This window comes from Epinephelus moara, chromosome 10 (assembly GCF_006386435.1).
Source record: "Epinephelus moara isolate mb chromosome 10, YSFRI_EMoa_1.0, whole genome shotgun sequence".
Lineage (NCBI taxonomy): Eukaryota > Metazoa > Chordata > Actinopteri > Perciformes > Serranidae > Epinephelus > Epinephelus moara.
Genome location: NC_065515.1, coordinates 13,661 through 40,937, shown reverse-complemented (window position 1 = coordinate 40,937; position 27,277 = coordinate 13,661). Strand labels below are relative to the sequence as shown.

Here is a 27,277-nt window from a genome sequence, read left to right as displayed (position 1 = left end):
ATCATTATGGAGGCAGGAGCCCAAACAACCACAGCTCCGTTCATTCTGTTATGAAGAGTACTGACGTCTCGCGTCGCAAGGAAACTATGTATTAACTCGACGTGTTAAGGTTTTATAAAACAAAGTTTTGGGACAGGCGCGGACATTTTATTCGTACGGATGTTGGACAGTCGTGGTAACCAAGGTTACTCGGAGTTAGCGTCCATCGGTAAGTTAGCAGTGACATTGAGAGCTGCGGACAGTTAGGAACTAACCGGTATGAAATTAACGAGGTGAAGTTTTATAAAAAGTTACGTTAATGTACTATGACAGTCATTTGTACATTAAGATGAGGAACTGCGACCCTCTCAGATATTACGCGGCGGCGTGTTTGTAACGTTAGTAGGTGCAAAAGAGCTCAAGGAAACTATACAAGAGTGAATCAGGAAGTGTTTCTCTACTAGCAGGCGCCATGATCTTCCTTTGCGTAAATCTTTTAAGGAGCAACCGCGTCTTTTCTCTCTCCACACATCTGACACAAAAAGTCCAAGTTTGCAAACAAGCTGCTGGAAACCCTGTGAAAAAGGCGTCCTCACAGATCAGCTGTTACAGACACTTTAGAGCCACTCCATCTGCACCGCCTCTCCTCTTCTGTAGCAATGGGAGGACAGCTTGTTTACAGATTGCTCCCAAAACCTCCTCACCTCTGCACTCCGCTCGTGTCCTGGCACAGTGTGGACACCACTTCCACACCTCAGCTCCTGTGAGGGCCCTGCCTGCTCCTCTCATATGGATGGTGCTCAAACCTCTGCAGAAGCTCATGGCTATAATCCTGGGCAGGTAGGAGACACACTGGAGCTGTTTGTGGGAATCTCCTCTGTCAGCTGTAAATTATGTGCCCGAAAGAAAACTTTGTCAACATCTGTTCCATCTAATAATCAGATAAAGTTTTCAGATTGTTCACCTCACTTCAGTCATTTATTTGTCCAGCAGCAAAATGTCTAGTGGAGCAAAAAAGTAATGTATAATATCATTCTAGCAGGCTACCTTAAGTTTAATTTGTATTAATAATTCATATTAAAAAAGTTGATACACAAAAATATGGTGATACTATGCTGTATCCATTTTTTACACATGTACAGAGAAATGTGTTCAATGCCTTAAGGCACAGTATTATTTAATTATAACAAATAAAGTACAAAGCACGTTTTGTTAATTAACTCATTTTAATTAACTGTTAAAAAATCCCTCTTTCATTACCGTAATATATGTATATCTACAGACTTTTATTTATTTATTTTTAGTCTTACATACTCCTTATTTCAGTTGTCCTTTGTGTTTTTTGTTTGTTTGTTTGTTATTTATATAGTTTAATTAATTATTTTATTGAACAGCTCCTCCCCACTGCTGTCACACTCACATGTACTACACACTTGTAACCCTACACAACAGACCACCCACTCCTTCTCTAATACACACATCCCACAGTGATGTGGGAAAAAACTTGTACTGTTGATCAATCTTTATTTTGATGAATAATATAAGGAACTCAATGAGTCACAGACAGTTGAATATGCTCTCAGAGGAGAGAAGATGCATGGACACAGCCATATAGAAAAACTTAAAGTAACAGAACAATGACTCAGCCTTTTATAGTGTATTTCACACATCACACAGATGTGTCTGTAACACTGGAGTCTAAACAACTACCAGGTCCTCATCCTGCTCTTTCTTAGCCTGAGATATTCTGGAGCGTCCTCACATGCCTGCATGCAGACAGTGAAGGACTCTGAGGCTGAAAGTGCTTAAACCCTGACCATGGATGAATCATATAATCGTACAATTATTATTATATGTGGTGATTTTCAGATACTTTCACATTGAATAATTTTTCCACAACGCACATCAACGTAACATATCTACAGTATGTTGGTCACATGCTCGATCACACCCTTTTTTTTCTTGTTGTGTTTGCGTTGTGTGTACGATGCATGTTTTGACCTGTCGTGTCAACCATGGCTGTTTGCCTTTTGTGTTTCATTCTGTCTTGTCTGATCTGCTGTGACTTATCACACTAATTTGAAATCAAAATTAATTACTGAAGCAGACTGACTATATCAGTATTCTTTGGCATACACAAGGTTTAACATCACACGAATCAGTGAGGCACCGTTAATTGGTTCTATATGAGTTGGAGAACTGAATCAGAAACATTTTCCCCCATAATAGAACTTCCTGTAATACAGAGAGTTGATTTGTTTAGTTACTATTTCAAAAAAGTCTTGGCCTATTTTGTCAACTTTAATATTTGACAGTTTCCTCAGGGAAAACACACAGAATGACTGTTGTTGTGAACATATTTTATGTGCGTTATGATGCTATTTTCTCTGCCAGACCTACTTTGAGATGTGTGTGGGTCTGCCTGGATTCCTACATTTGTATTGGAACTTTTGCTTCTGATTTGTCTTACAGCATTTTCTAATAAATCCCAGACATGCACATTTATCTTTTCTTCTCAGTCTTCACCACTGTAGTGCAGTATATGATTTCAAATGTGCTGCATGAGGCTGTGTGAGCCATAGATATGAACCATATACATATAGAGTGAGGTGAGCTACATAAAGAGATATCACAGACCTCGTGGCCTTCCTTTATGCACAGGAGTTTAAGGAAGTGGTGGGTGGCTCTACCAGACAACCGCCGAGAGCTCATGCGCGAATGGGCCTGGCAGCACCGCTGGCATCTGGCAGCGGGGGCATGCGTTGCCATGGTGATTGTAGTCCTCCTTCTCCTGACCCACCTGGATGAGTCCCCGGTGACTGGACGGACCCGCCTCCTGGTGTTCAGCAGGGAGAACTACATGGAGCTGGCAGCTGTGACTTCAGCGGCGGTGAGGGAAGGACGGGAGCAAGTGTGTGTGTGTGTGTGTGTGTGTGTGTGTGTGTGTGTGTGTGTGTGTGTGGACAGGGGATTTAGAAGATTACAAACTATCCTTTTTGCTCACACAAGATTCATTGAAATGAAAACGGTGATGACAATTAAAATGTCATTTAGTAAATGGATGAAGGGGGAAAAAATTTAATATGAGGAGAAATTACGCAAATGAAATTATTCCTAAAATGCTTAAGTGTGTGTGTGTGTGTGTGTGTGTGTGTGTGTGTGTGTGTGTGTGTGTGTGTGTGTGTGTGTGTCAGTACATGGAGGACTTTGCAGAGCAGTTGGTTCCAGTCACTGACCCCCGGCACCAGGTGGTGGAGCGGGTTGTGCAGCACCTGGCGCAAAGAAACCAAGACATCCCTGAAGTGTCTGAAGTCACCTGGAGCGTCCACGTGGTGGAAGGTCCCAACGTCAATGCCTTTGTCCTCCCGGTCAGTAAAACAAAGACAGACGCACACTTACACCTCTCTTCGTCTTTTATGTCTTATTATCACATTATAGCATCCTTAAAATCATGTGAGGATTTTTTGTACACATTGAAAGAATGTCTTCAAACACCATATGGTTCCGATTTGATTTGTAGTTTCCTTTATGTAGAACGGGAAAGTGTTCATTTTCACTGGGATGCTGGAAGCTGTGGCAGATGTTCATCAGCTCACCTTTGTCTTGGGACACGAGATGGCTCATGCTTTACTGGGTCACTCTGTAAGTACACAACCCTCTGCAGACTGTGACTGTTCCTGTGGCTTCTGTTTCTACCCTTGCTTGTATCACCATGTATCGTCATATAATCAGGGGTGGATAGTAACACATTACAAGGGGGCGTGGCACGAGCACCTCTACTGTGGATGCCAAGTTGCCAGCTCCCTGGGAGAAAAAGAAGCTTCACCTGTCTTTTGACCACAATGTGATGACGATGAAGTAAAACGCAGAACAAGGGGCAGATTCCAGCGACAATCTCTCTACACTTTTTGTACCAAAATCCAAAAAAGACAACTCATAACATCTGCAAGCTCACTGAACCCCAGTGTCACAGACTGTGGATGAAATGTAGTTAGCTAGCTAATGTTAGCCACAGGTATGTTCATTTTTATGTTAATCTTTGATGTTATGATAATGACATTAACTTACAGAGTAGCAAGTAGTCAGTTGGGCTTTTAAAATTATTAATCCTCATTAAAAGTGGTTAGTGTTGGGGCGTCGGTGGCTTAGTGGTAGAGCAGGCGCCCCATGTACAAGGCTGTTGCCGCAGCGGCCCGGGTTCACCTACAGCCTGTGGCCCTTTGCTGCATGTCACTCCCTCTCTCTCTCCCCCTTTCACACTTGTCTGTCCTGTCAAATAAAGGCTAAAAATGCCCCCCCCAAAAAAAATCTTAAAAAAAAAAAAAAGTGGTTAGTGTTATTAAGTTGTTAAAAAATTCAACAGATGCTTTTATTATTTTGCACTGGCCCACACACCCTGGAAAACGTTAAAATGGAAAGTAGCATGTAGTTTGAGTAATTTATCAACCAGGTACTTTTTAAATCTTTGCTGGGGTGAGTTTCTTTAATGGTGATTTTCACTTTTACTTGAGTCATTTTTTTATGGGAGTTATTGCACATATACTCAAGTATAGATTTTCAGCACTGCGCCCACTGCTGCGTATCATTATTATTATTATTTTTTTTTTTTTTACAATATTTCTTTTTAGCTTTTTTGCCTTTATTTGAAAGGACAGCTGAAGAGTGAAAGGGAAGAGATAGGGGATGACATGCAGCAAAGGGCTGCACGTTGAAATCAAACCCAGGCCACTGTGGCAAGGACACTTTAGTACAAGAGGTGCTCGCTCTACCAGGTGAGCTACTGGGCACCCACACTGCATATTATCACGTGAATTTTACATTAGAGTCAGTGACATTATTTTTTGACAGATGAAATCATTTCAGGAATTTGCCATAATGACCTTGAAACACATTAATAATCCACTAGTTGACATTTTGTTCCAACTGCCTCACGGAACAATAGCGACAGGCCAAAGTTGTTATTGCAGCTATGGAATAGGGAGGAAATTATTCCATATTTATTCACAGAAAGAACTCTCTCGTCATCTGCATTCATTCTTTAATTCATTCAGTGCAAGCTGCAGTTATATGAGGGAGTCAAACTAGAGCTGGGTGATATGGATAAAATCAAATATCACTATATTTATCCATATTGAGACGATATTGTAGGGATATTGTAGCCTTTAAAACCAGGAGAAGACAACACTCACTATGTTACAGTATCCAAAATCCAAGAAGGTATCTAGTCTCATATCATGACATTGATGTAATGTTGATGTATTGCCCAGCCCTGAATCAAACTATTTAAATTGCACAACACACAAAGACAGCACTGCTGAGTTTGATGCAGAAAACTTGGCAACCTGTTTAGCTCTGTGGAGGATGACATGCTGCAGTTTACAGAAACCTGTGTGCAGTGTGCTGACATTAGAGAGGCTTAGTTGATGGTAGCAGACCTCGCCGTGCATGAGGATGAGTCACTGAAAACACTTAAAGTGCAAATAATGTTCAAGAACAAAGTTAAGTCATTTCGAAGCCCTTGGCACACAGAATGGAAGTTATAGCTGGAAGTCTTCCAGGTTTCTCCCACACAAGCTTTTAAAATATGTATTTGCCGGACCTCCTATAGGTATGTGCATTATAGACCGAGATCTCCTGACTATTCATCATCAGCCCCCCCCCCCCCCCATCGCAGCAGTATAGTAATGGCTGAAGTGGCACCAGTTGCAGTGTTGTTGCATCAGCCGGTGATAAAGACTCTCTGACAATCACCTCCGAACACTCACTAATCCTGTCTGCGCTATGACGACCAAAGTCCTGTCGACCTAGGGCACTGTCGTGCTTTATTAATTCTCCACAGATGGCTGTTTTTACTCTGGCTACAAAAGCCCATTCTTCTTGTTCTAAAAAAGTGTCTAATGAAGTTGTGTGTATTTCAAGACTTTAAACGTCCTCGGAGGAAATGCTTGAAGGAGATTTTAATTAGATGAAGGGAATGAGCATCGATGGGCTTGGTATTACCCAGTAGGTGTGCTCTATTGGATTGGCTGTTAAAACCTCTAAATCTGTTACAGCGTTAAAGTTCCACTAAAATAGATGGGAACAATCAATATGTTCCAGCTGCCTTGTTCACCTCCCAAAACTTTTTACCTCTATTATTCTCTCCTTATCCCACTCTCTTCTTTTTTTTCACCCCAATCCCTCACTTTCTACATTCCTTCTTTGTCTCCTCTGTCATCTCCTCCTTGTCATCCCATGTCCCTCTGCCCTCCTCCCCCAGGCAGAACAGGCCAGTCTGTCTCATGTCATAGACCTCCTGTCCCTTATTCTGCTGACAGCCATCTGGGCTGTGTGTCCTCGAGACAGTCTGGCTGTGCTGGGACAGTGGGTACAGGACAAGCTTTCCCAGGTGAGACCTATTCCAGAATGTTGCCCACATACACTGTACAACACAGTTTCCTGAGGAAAAATGTGATTATTCACACTTTGCACACAGTGTTCACTGACAATGCAACACCTCCTTAAGTCTGTCTGACAAGCACTGAAATATACTTGGACTTTAATAAGGGAAATAAGTATCAAGACACCATTTGTCTCTCCCTCAGTTGATGTTCAGCCGTCCCTTCAGCAGGAAACTGGAGGCAGAGGCCGATCACGTGGGATTGCAGCTGGCTGCTAAGGTATCATCATCTCTAATTTGTTCTTACTTAAAGGGACAGTTCACCCCAAAATTAAAAAAAAAAAAAACATACGTTTCCTCTTCCCTGTAGAGCTATTTGTCAGTATAGACTGTTTTGGTGTGAGTGCCAAGTGTTTGCGGCATCGGCCATTCAGATGTTTTGCCTCTTTGTAATATAATTGAACTAGATGGCACTCGGCTTGTGGTACTCAGAGCGCCAAAAAATAACATTTGAAAAACGCAACAGCAATGTGTCTTTACAGAAATCATGACCCGGTTACTCAAGCTAATCCACAGACCTTGTTGTGAGCAGTCTCATGTGGGAACTATTTTCTGTCTACCGAATTTCACCCACCGCCACATCACTGCACAGAAGGAAGCGTGCATCTACTGCTAACTCACCTAGCACAACAGAGTTAGCTAACGTTTTGTCAGTGAGTAGATGCACGCTTCCTCCTGCCCAGTGATACAGTTGTTGGGTGTAGAAAATAGTTCCTAGATGAAACTGCTTACAACAAGGTCTGTGGATTATCTTTAGTAACAGACAGACATCGCTATGATCGATATCTCCAACACTCAGCAACTCACACCAAGACAGTCTAGACTGATAATATCAAAAATATGTATTTTTGATAGGATGCACCGAAATGAAAATTTGTGGCCGAAGCCAAAGCCGAATAAAATCAAACGTTTGGCCGAATACCGAATACCGTTGTTTAGTTTTTCCTTAGTTTTTGCAGATGAACCCCCTCCAGATTAGTGTTGTCACGGTACCAAAATTGNTCATGACGCCAAGAAGAGGACATTATTGGAGCCGGACTTCTCCGTCGCCGGTAAGTCTTATCTTGTGCCGCGGAGCACTATGGCCGCCGTATTGCTGCTGCTGGTTGAAATCTGTACTCACACAGCGTGCTGAATGATTTCTTTTGCTCACACAAAACTATTTTTAGTCGCAAATGCGAGTGCGGTGACGGACGGAATAAAATATCGCCACACTGCCAACATTTTACTCCGTTTGATTGCGTTATCAAAACACGGCGCTATTATTCGGCCTTGCTTTTCACTTATTCCACCGAATACCGAATGTGTGTTTTTTTGCAATATTCGGCCGAATATATTTGGTTACCGAATATTCGGTGCATCCCTAATTTTTGATTATGGAGTCAACTGTCCTTTTAAAGAAAAACTACAGAGTTTGCACATTCAGTTCAGCTTACTTGTCACGAGGAGTACTACACAGCCAGAGAAAACAGTTGTATAATATATTCTGTGGCTCTGGAGGATATTTCCAAAGTTTAAAAAATATTTCCAAATTTCGCCTATTTTGCTGCCTGGTTTTGGCTTGCTTTTAGTGTCTTGGCCAGATGACGTCAGGGTTATCTCGGCTTGGGCTTTCAAGTTAATTGCTTTTACAGAAAGCCTAGAAGTGTGGGGTTTAAATAAGGGGTGTCCAATGAAAGATGCTATTGAGTTGGATTATGCACAATAAAGGATCCAGTATTTTTGGAGGGTGACCCATGCAAAGGACTAGTGTTTCAACTTTGACCATGTTTTTAAGTTCCCTGACTTTATACCTTTTATGTAATATGGCATCACTAAAGACCATTGATGCCTTTTAGGGGTCATGATTAAGGAATAGCTTAAAACCCTCTTACTCCTAGTAATCAGTGTTTTCACATTGCAAAATCATAGCTCTCTAATGTAGCTGTCATATCTTGTAATATGTCTGCGGGACACTAGGGGGCACTGTTGTCAAACTAAACTCAGTTGATATGTCAGTAAGGATTTTCATCCCAGCACAAGACAGAGGGATGCCACGATGTGTGTGTCTGTGTGTGTCTGTGTGTGTGTCCTTCCCAGGCGTGTGCAGATGTGCGAGCAGGACCCGTATTCTGGCGGCAAATGGAAATCAGAGACCAGCTGACAGGAGAGCCCACCTTCCCCGAGTGGCTGTCCACACACCCGTCGCACAGGAACAGATTCACTCAGCTGGACCGCCTCGTACCACAGGTACAGACACACACAGTAATGCTTCCCCCACTCAGTTCAAAGAACAGCATGAGTAGGTCTTAAGTTTCTTTTTACCTCAATTATATAAGTAAACACATTCCTGCTGCTCTGATTCATGTGTTTGTCTTAAGTAAAAGACTCCTTGATCCCTGTGTGAGGAGAGAGCACTACACCTGTCTGTTGTTTAGGAGAAACGGTGTAGCTTTCAGAGCTGTTGGAAGGAGTCTTAATGGAACTAATGAAGCGTCTGGAGAGATGTATATCCACCTGCAGACATGTGGCGAGGAGGGCAGAGAGGAAGCAGAGATGCGGGGAGGAGAGGAAAAGATGCAAGGTTTTAGGAAGACAGGAAAAACATTTTGCCACACAGGGGCCTGGATGCCTGCTTAGCTAAATGTCTTTGAGGCTTTGAGTTCAGGACCTGAAAGGAAACAGCCCCACGGTAGCAGCTCGATCTCACAGGCTCACACACTGTGCCGGCACTGTGGCAAGACAATCAATGGTGTCTTAAGGCTAGAAGGAAATCAACAAGCGGTTAAGACAGCAACTACTATGGAAAGCATCAGCATCCACAATCATTACATCTGACATGTGTGTCTGTGTGTGTGTCTGAGGCAGAGAGAGAGAGAGAGAGATGTACAAAGCATTAGGCAGAGGTAAATTTAACCTTGAGCGTGAGTTGGACTGCTGGTACGCCGTCAGATGCTCCGAGCACGAAAGATGAACAGATGGGTAAACCACTAATTGTCCATCAGGTGCCTGTGTCGTTGTGTGTGTGTGTACATGTTCTATGTGTGAGTGTGTTATAATTGTGCCTGTGCAACATATCATATCCCTGTGTGGTAGACTGACCTCTAGCAGCAGCCGTTGTCGAGGCCAGGCTGCAGCCACAGGCAGTGAAGTGATGAAGACTGTTGTTTGGGGATTCATCGGCCTGCACTGTGTGTGCGCTGAGAAAACACTCTGATATAAACCCTCCTCACACCAAACTGTTCGATCCAGCATGGCGGCACATACGAGCCAGTTAACAGCTGAGCTCAGTCGGGTGAAAGTGGCGCATAATGTGATGTTTTTAACCTTGCGAGAGGTGACAGCATCAAGCTACTTAACCCGACTCTTCTGAGGGCACTCCGCCTCCACTAGTGCGCTCATCATCCTTAAGCAAAGCGCATTAAGTCCACTGGTGGCATGAGAGGGAGAGCCTGTTGAGTGGGAAGCCAATTGCATGTATGTATGAGTCTTGTAGGTGAGTCTAAGTGAGAGATTAATGAGTTTGATGTGTGTGGGGGAGTGTGAGACAGACAGAGTGTCTCTAACTGCTGGGAAGTGCTTGTCGTTGGTTCCTACCAGCTTTGCTCATCCTACCTATATGTGACAGATTTAAAGATCCCATATTAAGCTTGTTTTCAAGTTCATACTTGTATTTTGGGCTTCTACTAAAACATATTTACATGCTGTAATGTTCTAAATAAATGTTATTTCTCTCATACTGAATATACCTGTGTTCACTCTGTCTGAAACGCTCTGTTTTAATGCCTGTCTCTTTAAGTCCTCCTCCCCAAAGCCCAGTCTGCTCTGATTGGTCAGTGTTTGCAGGTGTTCCACAGCCACACTCTTGGCGTCTCTGTACTGTCATTGCAGCCAGGGCGTTACTGTAACAGCACTGTAGCAGCGGTTTCTATCTCTATATAGTGTAGTTGTGACATCACACCTTCACAGTAGTCGCGATGGCTTGTTTAAAGGCACAGTTTCTGAATAGAGGCTGTGTTTTTCTCTGTGGGTTGAGCATTCTGATACTTTGCCAGTATTTACACAGCACCTATACCTGCTTTATAATAAAAACAGACATGTAAATCTGACTTTCTACAGTATGGGACCTTTAAAGAAGAGAGGTTGCATCGTGTTGTAATATTTTTGCCGTATCAGCCGAGCTAGCCATGCAGCCTGTAGCCATACACCACTTTGGTCCAGACTGAAATATCTCAACAACCACTGGACAGATTGAGATGGAATTTTGCACAGATATTTATGTTCCCCTGAGGATGAATCCTGACTTTGGTGATCCCCTAAATTTCCCTCTAGTGCTGCCATCAAAAGGTGTCAAAAGTTCAGTTTGTCCAATACTTTGGTTTATGACTAAATACCTGCGAAACTATTGGAATGCCCCTCGTCCTGAGCTGTAGTTGGAGTTGAATTCATATCAGCAAATGGTAGCGTGCTAACAAATCAAACCATATATCACCGTAGTAAATTGTAGGCTCTCCAAGTACCATCATTATGACCAGCGTTAAATATAGTAGCGTAGGCCTGTCCTATCCAGATATGGACAAAGGGGTAGCTCTCATACACCGTAAGGGTCAGCCCCTCATCACATGCAATAGAGACTTCATTACCACTGATTAGCTACTGGCACTTTGAGCTCAGCTGCTTGAAAAATCCTCCTTCTGATCTGTGCTTTTCTTCCAAGTAGTTTTATTTTGGAACCATGGAACCATTAATTTGACCTCTGCTTACTAACTTGCCATCACAGCTTAGCTCGTAACTAATTATGGACTACATAGCAAGCTGATATTGAAACAAAAATATTACAGGGAAGGTAAAACCTATTTTGAATTATATTTCAGGGATCTTATAGTTTCAGAATTTTCTTTTAAAATGCAGTAATTTGGTAGCCTTATAATTATTTGAATTATTTTTCAATTTTTTGTAAATATTTTGCAAATTTCTCCTCGTACCACCATTGGTTCATGTACCATAGTTTAAAAACAAGTGTGTTAAACCCAGATGTGTTAGCATTTAGCCTTAACACCACAGTGCTTTAGTGCAGCCTCACAGAGCTGCCACAGTGGCGCGGGTGCAGACTCTTGTTGATTATTTCTGTGGTGTCCCGTTTTGTTTCTGTGTCTTCAGCTCTGCACATCAGTTGATCTCAGTGTCTTTGTTGTGTTTGTTTGTCTCTGTTTGTCTTTGGGCCTTCACATTCTCCTCGTCTTCTTCGTGTCGCATTCATTTCAGATCACAGCAGTGTTTTGATGAAATATCCTATCTACCTATCACAAATTAAAAAGAACGAGTAACTTTCTTGTTCTGCTACACTGCAAACAAAAACAACAAATGACTCACCACGACACAAACAAAGGCATTTCTCATCGGGCTTATCAATCCATCTTTGTACTTATTATCAACAAACTTCTTGTCTGAAGTTACGATAAGTCACTATACATTTAGCTGTGAGTGTAGCTTAATGTCTGTTCCTCACTCTGTCTCTGTCCAGGCTCTGGAGCTGAGGGAGAGCTGTGTCTGCCCTGCTCTATCACCCACTGACCCTCGTGCAGTCTTCTCCAAGAGTGTCCGTGTGTTGCTGGAAAACGCTAAGCACCAGGGGAGAGGAGGGCCAGAAGGGGTACACAAGCCCCACCTGCCCCACCTGCCCCACAGCCCGGCCTCACTTTCCACTGGACTGCCTGCAGCTCTGCTCGCTGAAACCGCCCCTCCTCCTTCCCCAAAGGTGGATCAAGAAATTAAAGGCCCAGTCCCATCTGTGGCTTCAGAGTTAGCTATAGCGTCTGTCCCTGCTCCTGCTGAGGGGGAAGGATCCCAGCCTGTGGTGCAGAACACCAGCTGACAGGGGCGTTAAATCTTCACAAAGTTTTTCATAGACTGGCTTTTTAGATGAGTGAATGATTGATATATAGGTCAGCTGGCATATTTATCAAACTATTTACTGCTGCTTATTGTCTATTAAATTTCAGAGGCCCTGGGTGCACAGGTGGCAGAGGAGTAAAGTTTAAACCTACCAGCACAGAGACCGAGGGTCAGTCCTTTTCTTTTCATTACACACTTCTTGTGGTTGCCAGCACAATAGAGGGTGGAGCCGGGGGTGGTGCTGTGAAAATAAGTGGCTTTGGAGAAAATTGGTGGAAAAAGTCAGCAAAAAAAATAATAGAAAAAGAGAAAAAAATCAAGGCCCCTCCTAACCTTTCCCTCTACTGCAACACCCTGCTGACTGAGCTTCAGAGAATGTTATTCATGCCTAGTGGCTACAAAGATGCCACATTAATTAGACAACCTCGAACAGGGAAGTGCTGAACGAATCTTAGCAAAGCTTCCATACATCGCCGGATTAATATGTGCATTATTCATCGACACACGGCAACAGACGAGAGTAAGCACTTTGCGTGTGCATGTCGGCGGCTTCGTCCATGGCAGGCCGAGGACATCTACATTCTAATTATGACTACTGCATTCTCATGCCACACACACAGCACTTTATGCATTCTCCACCCCGAGGGACTTAATGGTGTAAATTTATGCCGGGTTGTTTGCAGGTTTTAAAACACAGCCTTCTACGCTGGAATGCCAATATCCACCGTCAAGCTTTGAGAAATCTTTCATGGGATTTTGTAAAATCTTATTTAACAAGGCAAGTTGACTGAGAAAACATTCTTATTTGCAACAACAGCCTGCGGGAGCAGTCGCACAATGTAGAGAGGAGGGCAGTTATGGTTCATATCTCGGTAATCTTTTCTGTGTTTGTGCTGAAACAAAGTAGCACACTTGGTTAAACTGTGAAATCAAAAAAGTACTACTGTGTTTTCATACGGGATAGATTATTTTATTTGTGTCATGCATTTTAGGTTCAGGGTCTGTATCGGCTTACAATACACCAGACCGCACTCCTTACATGTGCTGTGGAAGCTTTGTTTTACTGCAAGCAGGGTAGGTCTATATTAGAGTCTATTAGAATAAGTGGCCGGTGATAGGGTTTGCACAAAAAAGTGCCGAGGGAATATTATCTTTTGCATATCAATAACTCAGCAGGAACATGCTCTGTTTACAAGTGGCAAGCAAAAAAAATAAATAGAAGAAAATAAATGTTATTTTGGCTTTTTTTCTCTCCACTGCAAGATCCCCTGAAATCCAAGTAAATCAAAGATAGACATTTATTTATATACAGTAGAAATGAGGATTATGGAAACACAATGTAATATTTACTAGTGTTGTCACGATACTGGGTGAAAACGGCAATAATTCTTTGAACTATATCAATATTCAATACCAAAACCAATGTCAAAATTGACACTGAGGGCATACAAGTCAAACTACTATTATAAAATAGGGTTGGCACAGTGAGCGCGTTTACATGCACACTAATAAACCGATCATTATCTGATTTCTGGAGTTACCTGATTATTCAAGTGGTCATGTAAACAGCATAATCCGATAGGCTTTATCAGATAAAAGCCATTATCTGATTATGAGAAATCAGATAAACACACCTAGCTTTTTCCCCAATAGTCAGATTATTCGGTGCATGTATACCCTTTAATCTGGTTTCTTTCGGGTTTTGCTATTTTATACTCCCACTCCACTACATTTTAGAGGGAAATATTGTACTTTCTACTCCACTACGTTAATCTGACAGCTTTTGTTTCCTTTCAGATAAAGATTTTACATAAAATAATATATTTTTATATTCTCAGTGTTTAAATTGTCACTTTTATTTTATCTTACTTATATGTTATGCACTTTGTGTGACAAGTTTATATACAATACACTTGTATATTGCACTTTGCAGTACTTTTACTCCGAATCTACCCAAAGTATGTAAAATTGGCTCCACATTGATAAACTACACATTAGAATGCTCTCACATGTATTTGTTAATGATAAAAACAAACAGTACTGTAAGAATATAAGCTGTCAGCATGATGAGTGCTTTATTCTGCAAATATATGACTTGCGTACTTTTCAAGGTTTTTCAGGGATATGAGTACCTACTGTAACAGGAAGTTTGACTTTTATGTCATGTACTTGGGGAGAAATCCAACTGAAGGACTGAATCATGTAAACCAGGTTTTTCTGATTATCACATTATTGAAGTGCATGTAAACGCGTCAAATTGGATTATTACCATTACCTGATTATTCCCAGTTATCTGATTATTGTGCGCATGTAAACGTGCTCAGTGATGCAGCACTGTTGCCTTGCAGCAAGAGTGGATGGGTTCAAACCTGCACTCTAGCTGGGGTTCTTCTGTACGGAGTTTGGAGTTTGATTTTAAGATTTTAAGATTTTATTGCTTGTTTTTAAGGTTTTAAATGGCACGGTACCTCCTTATTTATGTGAGCTTTTACACATCCACACACCTGTCAGAGCTTTGAGGTGACGTCTTGACTCCACATATTGTTTTTGTTTGTTTGCCCTGTGTTTCTGTATTTTGTTAGATTCTTTTATGCTTGTGAAGAACTTTGGTCTGGTTGCTTTTAAATATGCTATATAAATAAATTTGACCTCGACCTTGATCTTGCATGTTCTCAGCGTTGGTTTTCTCTGTGCCCTGCAGCTTCCTCCCACAGTCTATAGATAGCAGGTTGGCAGGTTAGGTTAATTGGTGACTTTAAATTGTAGGTGTGAATGTGAGTGTGAATGGTTGTCTGTATCTATGTGTCAGCCCTGTGATAGTCTGGTGACCTGTCCAGGGTGAACCCTGCCTTTCACCCAGTGTCACCTGGGTAAGCTCCAAACCCCCGTGACCCTGAATGGGATAAGCGGCTATGGATAATAATTGAATGAAGAAATATAACAAGGCTATATCTCAACAATGACAACTTTTCCCTTCTTGGTTAGTAGCGGAGAACAGCAAAGTAACTAGTTAACATTAAATATGAGAGAGAGCTGGTATTGTTGTAGCAATACTGCGGAAAATGACAATTGAAACCGTTTCAGATATTCAGAATCGAATTGAATCGAAAATTGATAATTCAGTGAGAACCACTCAAGTCAAATAAACCTTTATTTCCATTTGCAGTATATTATTTGGTGGTATGGCTCTGTTCTGGGGCCTCTCTGCCTTTCCTCAGGCCTACACAGAAAGCCTGAAGCAGAGAGAGCAAACCTCTCTGCCCTTCCATGCGCCTACATGGAAAGCCTGAGGCAGGGAGAGCAGCAGCAAAGACCCCCCGGGAACAGAACAGAGCAGCATCAGTGACAAACAGAAATGACATTGATAAGTCAGACACAGCATGAAAAGGAGGAGCTGGGGTGGAGGCAGGTTGCAAAGCAGCTTGCAGAGGAAGCAGCAACAGTAGGCAGGCCAGATCAGTTTAAATAGGGTGCCATGAATGAGATTTACCAATTGGTTGCATAGAAAGGAATCATGTGATCTATCAGCTGGCTCCCTTCCATCAATCAGCTGATCCATCAGTTGATTGGGCTGCTTGAGATCAGCTGATGTAGCTGGGATGTGAGCTGAGCTTGACACTGTGTCCTGCCTGAACTAACGCTATACTCAATCTTCGACAAAAAATCAGTGGTGATTCTAGACTCTGAGGGGCCCCTGGGAAAGAAGCCCATCAAGGTCCCTTTTCATCATGCTGATGGTTACACCTACCATTGTGTGTATGTTCGCTATAGGTAGCTAGCTGACTGTCCTAACCAACAGTATCCAGCTGTCATACAGTAGCTACAAGGGGCCCTACTCAGAGGGGGTTTCGGGACAGTGGCGGTGCACAGTATAGTGTCTAAATGAGAGGTTTAAGGGGGGTTATAGTTGCAAAATGTTCCAATATGAGTGGACATTAGGGGCCCCTTTGTGCCAAATTTTTAGGGGAGGACCCCAAACATTTGCCGAGTTTGCCTCTCCTGACGCTGCGCCCCTGGTTTGAATGTGTGTGAGAGTAAAAGGAATCAAAGCTCTCCCTTTCTCACACCAACCAGTCACACAGTGAGGAAAAGATAAGAGGAGATGTAGACTGAGTCCTGTGAAATGTTCATACGTGTGCGTGTGTGTGGTTGAAACAGTAGTAGCAGTTACTTATTGATGCCGGGCTCCTGGGGAAACTCCTCGCTGGCCTCTCACAGCTGATCACACAGACGTACAGTTTGGAAATCTTGTAGATGAGATTACACCAAGCCAGTCGTAATCAAATGAAAGCTACCAGAATTCCCATCAGTCAGCTTCACCGCAGTGCTTTTGTAATGCCTGCCAACTGTTACAAGTTCTTGCATCTTGAATACGAGATCAATCTCGTGATATCTCTGTGTAAAGTTTCCTTTTGAGCATGGACCTCCGTGCTTCCTGCTGCAGGAGACAAGCGGAAACTAAAGCTGAGATGACTTAATGTGTTGCTCTTCCTGGTCACACAGATTCAACCTTTTTTTTTTAAGGATATTTGGATCCACAGTTTTCATTCATTTTAATGGAGACTTCCCACTTCCTGGTCACATTGTTGTGTATGCACGCTGAAGCATCTGGATGCAACTCCCTCACCACTCAGAGAGAAATTGGAACATGAGCAGGCAACAGATGACACACTCACACCCAGAGGTAATTGTAATGAGCGTGATACAATACACACACACTGCGCTGAGTAATTGTAGCCTACTGCTGGAGTCTAAACAATACTGCAACAGAGGGCTTAATCAAGGAAAACAAAGAGACAGCAGTCAGAGGGATTGAAAGGACAGAAATAGAAAGTAGACAAAGTGGAACCATGGGGGTTGACAGAAAAAGATTTATTTCAGGTGTGTGAAAAAGAGCATCTTCTTGGTGTTATTTACATTTAAATCAAACATTTGATTTTTAACATATTTTAATAAAAATACTGGATGGGAAAGTCCTTCCATTCCATGTGGGTTCTCTGTGTTCGCATGCATAGCCTTGGGCGCATGAGATCTGTTCCACGAAGTGAGCTAGGAATCAGGTGTCTACTTTATGTCTGTAAATGCACCTCAAGTCTCAGATTGTTTTGTGTTTGTATATTTTTCCGCCCACTAGAGACATCAGACTGCTTCTGAGACCTCTGACAAAACCGCTCGCAGGTATTTCAAGATATTGACAAGCAGAGCAGCGTTGAAAAGTAGAAGAAGGAGAAGAAAAGGTAGCACACCCACAACAGAGAAAGCTGAATGCACGCTAGACGGCAAACTCGAGATGCTGTTTCCCCCAACAAAAACAATCCCAGAGAGAGTCAGGGCAGTGCGAGAGCAACCCAACACATCTGCTGTGTAGGTGGCTGAATGATGTCCCAGAATACAGTCTGGCTGCCCTCTGACCTCCCTGTGGAGTGTTGCTCGAAGTGGCTCATCCGCAGTTCCATTTCTTGGATCCACCCTGACACACACACACATCTACACACATGCAGCAGCTGGCTGCGGCGTGTAGAGGGAATATGGTGATGGAAATGTGTGTGTGGTTGTGGTAAAAGTTGCTGTGTCCTTCCGCTGTGCATTAATTATACATGTGGCATGTGGGTGTCTGATTGAAATGAATATTTTACTGCTTTTAATCACTGCCATTGCCAGAGTGATGGAGCATCTGGCTGTGTTACCTGGGTAATTAAAGACGCTGTCTCACACATGCACACATGCAAGTCTCAGAGGTTGTGTCTGCAGGATGAGACGGAAGCACTCCAGAGGCTTACTAATGAGTAAAATTAGATTTGGAATGTTTTGAAGCAATGGGGCCCGTGGAAAAATAAAGATTGCTTTTTGTCTAACTTTGATTAGCAAAAAGCTTTTCATACAGGCCAGAGGACAATGGAAAAACTCTTTTAGCTGATGTGGCATTGGACAGAAGTAGCCTGAGCTGCAGTTAAAGGTACACCATGCAGGATTGTCTTTCAGAAACAATGTTTAGACTCATACAGAGAAATCCCTCTCGATCATCACTTATGGCGCAGTAGAAGTTTGTGGCAGTGAATTTATCTGCACAGACCTGTATTTTCTTATTCTCCTCTTATTTTGCTATGTTCCAAGACCATCCAGCGCTCAGATGAGATTGGGACTTTACAAAAAGGTAACAACCAGGTGCCAGACCATAAGCGTCACGCATTTAAGAGGAAGCTACAGGGTGTCGGTGGCTTAGTGGTAGAGCAGGCGCCCCATGTACAAGGCTGTTGCAGCAGCGGCCCGGGTTCGACTCCAGCCTGTGGCCCTTTGATGCATGTCACTCCCTCCCTCTCTCCCCCCTTCACACTTGTCTGTCCTATCAATTAAAAGCTAAAAATGCCCCAAAAAATATCTTTAAAAAAGAGGAAGCTACGAAAATTGCGGACACAGCGCTGAAAAAACAAATACAGTGAACGAGAGTGAATCTGGAGTTAGCTGTCATTTTCACTGGAGATACAGTTCACATACAGTAACTGACAGTACCTGCATAGTATACCTTTAAACCTTAGTTCATTGTCATGTGCCAAACTCTTGCACATCCACACTCTCAGGTCTTCCTCCTCCGTCCACCTCACTGTTCCGACAGCCCGCCTGACCACCGTGACGTCTAGAGCCTCCAGCCGCTCTGCCCCCCGCCTCTGAAACTCCCTCCCAGTGGACATTTGAAGCATCAACTCTCTCTCCACTTTCAAACCCCGCCTCAAAACTCATCTCTTTCAAATAGCCTATTCAGTACGACTCCCATCCATATAGCCGCACACATCCACTATATACACAGAATTTTATTTGCTGACTTGTTTTGCTTAATATTTGTTATATTATTTTATTTTATTATTATTATTTTATTATTTTTTTATGTTACTTTATCTTATCTCATTGACTTTTTTAATCTGCTGTTATTTTCTCTATCTTTGCCTCTAAGGTGAGTGTCGTGAAAGGCGCCTATAAATATAATGTAGTATTATTATTTAATTATTTAGTACGATTAGCATAAACGTAAAATCTTAATTCTTTGTTTTTTGACACAACTGGCAAATGGCTGTCCTAAATTTTCATCTCTCACTGTTTGGTCCGTGTTTTTCTGCAAGTAACAATTTAATCTTTTGTTCCTAAGTTTCAATTTGTCACTTCCTGTACACTGAGAAGATTCCCCGCTGAACAAACCTGCCAAAAAATGTATTTTTAGCAAATAGGGCAAAACTGGGGCGCTCAGAAAGGCTGGGGTTGTTCTTCTCTGGTGCAGTCTATAGTGGGATCTAAGTAAGCTGATCGCAGTCCTTTTTTCTACCTTAAAACCCTGCATAGTGCAGCTTTAAAGGGAGAGTTCACCCCGAAATCAAAAATACATCTTTCCTTTTACCTATAGTGCTCTCTGTCAGTCTAGATTGTTTTGATGTGAGTTGCAGAGTGTTGGAAATGTCTTTTGTAGAGATGTCTGGCCTCTCTACAATATAGTAGAAATAGATGGCACTCTGTGCTGCTTCTGGCGCTCAAAGTGGCAACAAAATACATTTAAATACTTCTGTCTCTTCCAAGAAATCATGACCCGGTTACCCAAGACAATCCACCTACCACTTTAATATAGGAACTGATTTCTTCCTGCCAACAGCGGGGAGCGTGCATCGACTCATGGACAAGAGGCTCCTGCATGTGACAGCGCAAGTTGTAAACATTAATGACGTCCTCCTCGGCTGAGCTGTAACGTTAGCTCGCTCAGTGGTGCAAGGTGAGCCAGCAGTAGATACCTGCTTCTTCCTGCACGGTGATATGATTGATGGGTGTAGTAGGAAATAGTTCCTCCATGAAACTGCTCACAACAAGGTCTGTGGAATATTTCCTTTTTTTTCTCCAAATCTTTTTATTGACTTTTCTGCAGACATGAACAAGTCAATACAGCAGTACAGAGTCTAATAAAGTGTCTGTGGCAGAAAACAACAACAACCAGAAAACAGAAGAATGTGAAACCCACCACCCATCCCCCTCCCAAAAGCCCATGCTGGATATGGTCACACGCACACACACATAAAATAAATAAATAGGATTTTTTTTTTTAATTAAAAAGAGATTAAAAAAAATAAAGTTGGATAAAACTATTAACTAAAATGAAAATAAATAAAACGAGGCATGAAGTGTAGTCAAAGGACCATTAAGTAAGCCTGCAGTAGCTGTGATTAATTACACCAGATAATTCCTTGATCCATGCACACGATGTTGTTGAGTACAGAGTGATAGTAATAATAAAGAACAGGTGAGATGGAAGAAGCACACAGAAGGACCGTGAGGAACAACAGTAAAAAACCCTCTCTCCACCTCCAGTGGGCTCCACCAAGGGATCCCTGTCAGCATCAGGAACCATAGTGAGGTCACTGATAAAAGCTAACAGGGGACTCTAAGTGTTGTGGAACGAATTTAAGGGTCCCTTCAGTGATGATCTGTGGAATGTTTTCAACTGGGTCAGTGCCATCTAGTTCCATTATATTTGTGAGGGCCGATATCTCCAACACTCGGCAACTCACACCAAAACAATCTAGCCTGATAAACAGCACTACAGGTAAGACAGAAAATATGTATTTTTTATTTTGGGGTGAACTGTCCCTTTATTTTAAGCTGATGTGTGAGCTAATGTCTGCATCAACACACTCTCACTCTGACCTCGTCACATATCGACGTTTGGTCATGGACCCAGATACGACCTTGGGTGTGTTGGTTGTTGATGTTCTGAGACACTGTGTCAAGTTCAGCCCATTACATGCGTTGTCTTCTTTCAAAATACACTTCCATTTTTACAGGAAATGTACATAGACATACAGTCTCTTTCAAAATAAAAGCACTACATTACTACGACAGGGCAAATGGACTTTTTTTTTCCTCCAACAACTAAAAATAACAGGGTTTGTCCGCATAATCATATGGGACGCATACACTGCTTGGTGAAAGTCTGTGTTTGTTGGACCCATCCACCCCCACTCCCGCCCACCCTACTCAGACTTTTGCCACCTTAAAGGAAATGGCCACTTTAGAATGAAAATACAGACAGTACTTACTGACCCTCATGCCGACAAGAAGTCCAGTGTAGTTTTTTAATCCACAAAACTCGTTCGGGGTATCAGAGGATAACAGCTAGCTGGAATAACAGCTACACTTGAAGTGGACGGAACCCACATTTTGAAAATGTAATAAAACTCTGCTAATGCATTGCAAAAACGTCAGAATGGCTCGTCTGACGTAATCTAAGTGCCCTGAAGCCGCGGCATGCAAAACTGACTTGAAAAGACATAATTTATTCCACTTTTATAGCATCATTTCTCACTGTGGTCAGTTAGCCTGCCCTACAGGCGTGCTGTGTTTACAACAACTTGCGCGAGACTCGAGAACTAGCACCACCACTAGCCATCAGCTAGTCTTGCGCGAGTTGCCATTCCGGCTAGTTGTTATCCTCGGATACCCTGAACGAGTTTTGTAGATTAAAAAACTACACTTCTTTTCCTACTGTATTTCCCCCTGATGCCGCCGAGTGCCGGTAAACTATAACGTCGACCTGCCGCTTATCTTGCCGATGTTAAAGGACAGCTTTTTTCGTCAGTGTCTGATGTAAGTCACTGCCCAAGTGCTGGATTTCGACGACCTGGAGTGAGACCGAGTTGTCTGCGTTGGTCACAGTACACACAGTAATAGCCTGAGAGAGCCATGCTTTGCTCGGTGAAGCTTAACATATCTATCACAGAGAGCTAAAAAATGAACACAACCAAAATGAAAATTGATCTCCAATTTCTAGTTGAAAATGATTTATAAATCTGGTATTTTTTACACGGTCTTTGGTCGGTGGTTTTCCTCGGATCTGTTCTGTCTGTTGTGTGAAAAGCAGTGAAGGAACTGTCTCGCACAGGGTCATCGAGGCTATCTGGGTATTCTCTTTCAACACGCAATACGGGTCTTCCTCTAATGGCTCCTCGTGTCTTCCCCGTCTGTCTTATCATCTCGATCTGTGCCCGTGCGAGCGTGTGTGTTCATGGTTGAACTGGTAGAGGTTTTTATAGTCTGGCTGCTCTGATGCTATTAGAGATTAGGATGTTAACACAGTCCCTCATCTGACTGCATCGATCCCCAACCCTCGCAGTGGAATCACATTAATACTAACAACGTCAGGTACAAGCTTTGTAGCTCTCTTTACCCCTCTCTCTCTTTTTACATCTGCTTCTCTGTCAGTGTTGATTTGAATTTGAATAACCAGCGTTCTTCCCCGTCTTTCAACAAGGAGAGGGTGCAATCTAATGAAGGGAAAGAGAGGAGGAAGATTGCAGAAGCAGAGGGGGACTAGAGGATGTGGAAATGAGATGAGATGAAACGGTTTAAATCAGTCTTCCTCAGCTGCTTTGACACCGGTAGCTTTCAGTGTTTGAGTGCATACATCAAGTCACAACTCGGGGTAAGCGTATTAAGATAGTGAACAAGTATCTTTTTATGGTCCCATGAGGAAAATGAGCAGCATGCAACGGTACGGTTTACTTAAGGACAGGTGGTGACAAAGTCAGATTAAAGGTCGGTGATGACAATAAAATATAAAACTGACACTGAAAATTTAAGTTTAAATACATGTTGTGAGAAACATGTGCCTCTTATAAAGACATTGTATTTTACATTTGGTTTTAACCCCTTTTAGAACATGTTGTTCCAGCTGTGAGGTAAGATATGTGTTCTACTGGTGTAAACAGGACAGAAACCAACACAAACCTTTTTTTAATCCTTCTCTTCGTCCGTCAGTGCAGCAGTGCATTATATTCTTCCTCTCAACTCCTCTGTGATCCCTGTGAATGCAACAAGACAACATGGAGAGGAAGAAATCACACCAAAACACTGTCTGTGCTAAATTCAACAAACTGTGACAGACCTGATTGGACATTCAGACCAAAAGCACTGTACAGCTGGCAGGCACAGTAGGTGTGTTTTGATGGCTTCCACTTTAGAAGAACACCCTTAACACTGATATCATCCAGACCTCTTAATTAGCTTATGAAAAGGTTTGATTTCATTCATGTATATACGCTGTATGACTGCAGTAAAAAAAGATTTTTCACTGAGCAGCTGACCCTGAGATGTCAGATTTCAAAGCCTCTCGAAAACTCATGAAAGCACCGTATACTAAATAGCCTTCATCCTGGTCTGAAAGAAAGGGCTTCTTGCTATATTAGTACAAGGCTATGAAATGAAAGCTAGGACATGCTCTCTGTGGGGTTTTACACATGTGAGATGTAACTAGAGCTGTGATGTTGAAGGGTTACAGCAGACGGCACTAGAAACAAAGGGATGGTGTTGGCTCAGGTGCTTTTTGGGTGCGCTTGGATGGATGGTGGCCAATACACAATAGAACGTTTTCATATACGAAGCACTTGTTTGAGGTCTTCTTTTGAGGACCTATTCTCATCCATATCTTTAATTTTCATCTCAATTATATTTCAATCCAAGGCTGACTGTGGAACCCTCAGCAGGTGAATCACTCATCTCCATGTTCTATGATAGCGCGCCAGCTATTGAGCCTTTCGGCAGGTGCAGACCACATTTCACTGTGCATGTGTTGGACCCCACTGATACGATGCAGTATGGAGCTGTGGATTCTCTTTTTAACCTCCTTGCCTCAGCAGCAGGGCACTACGGTAATGTTTGCCATTGCCAACCATTATGAGAAATTGGCAACCACTTGTAGCATTTGGTTGTCATCAGGGGCAACCACTTTTTAGCAATAAAGAACACGCATAACAAACAACAACACATACACCCCCAACCAGACAACGCTGCATGTGCACTAGTGCATTTACTCATGTTAGCACAGAGGCAACTGTTCTAAGGACAATGGTGAAGCAAATGAAGTTGTTTGACTGTGGGGAGAATAGTTTGACTAACCCATCGACATCATAAACTTATATGAAGTTAATTTGTTAACTTAGGTTCAGGAGCAGGGCCACGCCTCAACCACACCTCTGATTACCTGCCAATCCTATGTATACCTGGTCAACCCATCGTGCTCTGTTTGTCTGAGATTTCTTGACCCAGCCTCCCTTTCCTTCCCTTCATCCATCACCCTCCCTACCTCATCCCTACCAACATTCCTTCATCCTCTCTTCCCTTCTCCCCTCATCTCCTCTTATTCTTCTTCGAGTCCTTTGCAATCTCAAATGTCATTTTGCCAGTATCTAGCACAGGTCACAGCTGATGGGGTCGGTTCGGCCAGGTCTTGGGGGCTGCACTGGGGGTATTGTCGCATTCCAGTAGGTGGGACATGGTCTGTACTGCTCCACAGCTGCATTTGTATTCTGTGTGATATTTCCATTCTTTCATCAGTGCTTTGCACCTCCCCTGCTCCACACGCAGTCTGTTGAGGGTCTTCCAGGTTGGCCATGGGAGGTCGTGCCCGCTGGCGAGGCATTCGGTTAGTGTGATTCCTCTCTCTGTCCATTCTTAGGCTCGGGTGTTGAGTCTGAACCATTCATCTTCCCAGATGTTGGTCCTTGCGGGTTCCTTGGATGTCTGGAGAGGTGTGACTGTTTGCAGGAAGCTGGATCTGGATTTCAGTCTGGGTGGGGGTGCTGTGTGTCCGTGCAGGGGGTGCCTTGTGTCTTCCTCCTGTGCTCTCCGCTCATCTTGAGCGATGATGGATCGCCTGGTGTGAGGGGGTGCAATGCCAGCTAGGGCACAGAGGCATGGGACAGGGCTTGACTTTATGCATCCTGTGATGATCCGGCAAGTGTCATTAAGGGCTGTGTCGACCAGTTTGGTGTGGTGGGATCGACTCCAGCTTGAGCAGGCATATTCTGCTGTGGAAAAGCAGAATATGCCTGCCTCTTATTAAATCTGGTGCATACCTCTCCTATGTCTCATTCTAGGTACCGTCTGTGTGAGTCTCCCTCTGCCCGATCTTCAGAACATCCTCCCAGACCAAACAGAGGACATCACTCCACTACCACACCCACTAACATCCACTCTCCAGTCCTCAACACCTCCTGCATTACACTTAAACATTTAAACAACATATTGTTGTGGTGTGCTCCTTGCTAGTGAAGTGCAGATTGTTTCAACTGACAAAGAACCAGATGAACCTGAACAAAAAAACAAAAGGGAAATTTGTTGTCAGGAGGCCAAGTATCCCAGCATCTTTGAGCTGGACTGAAAATTACACTGCAAAGCATGTACAACACACACCTTGATAAGGGACTCATCGAGTTCACTAATTCAAGGTAGCCCATCCTGCAGAACCACAGGGCTGGACAACCACTGCAGCTCGAAGCAACACAAGTGGGCAGCTCAACGACATAATGAGGTGGAGGCTGCAAGAGCTGGCACTGCCGCCGACTGCCATCCGTAAGATTAATACCACCAGCCTGGAGATCCTTACAAAATTGTCAACATCGCGCAAGGGCGTAGGTTTTGTTTTAACATTTAGGGTGACACATATGAAACAGTGGATTTGTGGGTCCTCTGCCAGAACATTTTGAGAGTCTGGTGAATTTTTATGCACAGTTTGTGTTTATGCATCTTTTTTTTGTGTAAATAATTTTGTCAAAAAGGGGGATGCACATGCTCTGAAAAATGACAAACCCATTCTGCTGGATCACAAACTAAAAAGAATTTTGTTTGGATACTGTGAAAAAGCTTTGGAACATTTTTTATGTCACATTTTGATTATTAAGCTGCCATATAACCGCATAGTATCTTAAATACGCAAAATATAAGATGACTAAAATGGCAACCCATTTTAAAAATTAATGTTGAGCCTTGAGTCGCCTCAACAACATAGTGAAATGTGTCTGAGACAGTGTTCGTCCAATGAAAATGTTTCTAGAAAGCTCTGTCTGTTATTGCTTTATGTTTACTGCCACTAAATAAATCTATTGATGCATGCATATATCAACTTTATAATAATAAACCCTGCACACATACACAGGTGTTTTCATTTTGATCAGACCACAGTTAAGTTTAGCAGAGCTTGTCTGAGCACCAAACTCAGTGTGCCAAGAGAGATGAAGGTCTTTTCAGGTAATCATATGCAAATTATTTAAATCCATATCTGTCCATAATTTACAGTGATTATGATATGAGCAAATACTAAGGATAAAGGTGTCTGAGTTGTCCCACTGCTGACAGGTGCATCAGGAGGGAGGGACATGTCAATCAAGTGGGAGTGTCTGCACACACCCACACAGTCGTGAGAGGAGGTCTAATCAGGGAAGTGGGAACACCTGTGTGAGTCAGTCTGCACCACCTGTGTCTTACAGCTATGATTAGCACCACAGCTATGTCCGCGGTAAAATGGCGAACAAGATATGGTTCAGTTCATTGTTGAAGAATCTTCGGATATCCGTAGTTTAAATGCATTTTTTATTTTGAACACAAGGGAGCAACGATGAGCCCGACACGGCTGTGCAGCCAGTTTGAGGCAGAAACGACGATGAAGATGTAACTTAATATTTCTTGGAGAGTTAGCCACAGGTGAGATTTGTGCTTTATTTATGCTTAAATGATGATAGTGACTCTCTGTGTTTGAAACCAGGATACTAAGGACATGCAACTAATTTATTATGCTGGCTAAACATGTTCAAATGTTACAGGTTAAAATGTCCCACAAGTTGCAGTCAGTAAGTTTATTCATCTAACTAAAACATGCTACAGTGTTTTATGCTCTTAGTACATTTAAGGTAACTAGTGTTGTGGAGGGAACTACATGTAATTAAACTAATAATGTCTAACAACATTTTGCAGTGGCTTGTTGGTAGATCAACTACATTAATATTTGCATAATGATTCAAGTGGTTTTATGACATTTATTTTTGTTGTTGCCATTTTTCAATCGGGTAAAAATTCAGCCATGACTACTCTAAACAGTCGCATTTGTAAGCTCGCTCCAGCGGTAACTTCCTGCAACAACTCAAGTCTTGCGAGATCAACTGCCATAAAACACCACTGTAT

General features: G+C 42.7%; 1 protein-coding gene across 4 annotated transcripts; it reads left to right on the top strand.

The window, feature by feature from the left end:
- oma1 (OMA1 zinc metallopeptidase) lies at positions 1-26,157 on the top strand. Of its 4 annotated transcripts, XR_007570603.1 has the most exons (11): positions 1-819; positions 2,641-2,869; positions 3,174-3,347; positions 3,514-3,621; positions 6,239-6,367; positions 6,564-6,638; positions 8,498-8,647; positions 11,922-12,461; positions 16,817-16,976; positions 17,427-17,529; positions 25,198-25,214. XR_007570603.1 is itself a non-coding variant. In XM_050055148.1 (8 exons), the coding sequence occupies exons 1-8, from the start codon at positions 452-454 to the stop codon at positions 12,270-12,272; spliced, it is 1,584 nt and encodes a 527-aa protein (XP_049911105.1). In that variant the 5' UTR covers positions 1-451; the 3' UTR covers positions 12,273-14,957. The 4 variants fall into 4 exon arrangements, 1 of the variants encoding a protein (XP_049911105.1); XR_007570602.1 differs by lacking the exon at positions 25,198-25,214 and having other exon boundaries at positions 17,427-19,081; XR_007570604.1 differs by lacking the exons at positions 16,817-16,976; positions 17,427-17,529 and having other exon boundaries at positions 25,198-26,157.
- Positions 26,158-27,277: the final 1,120 nt, after the last annotated feature.

Coding starts and splice junctions, on each gene's coding strand:
- oma1 (XM_050055148.1), top strand. CDS start 452: ATGATCTTCCTTTGCGTAAATCTTTTAAGGAGCAACCGCGTCTTTTCT. Junction 2,870..3,173: donor CAGCTGTGACTTCAGCGGCG/GTGAGGGAAGGA, acceptor TGTGTGTGTCAG/TACATGGAGGACTTTGCAGA. Junction 8,648..11,921: donor TGGACCGCCTCGTACCACAG/GTACAGACACAC, acceptor GTCTCTGTCCAG/GCTCTGGAGCTGAGGGAGAG.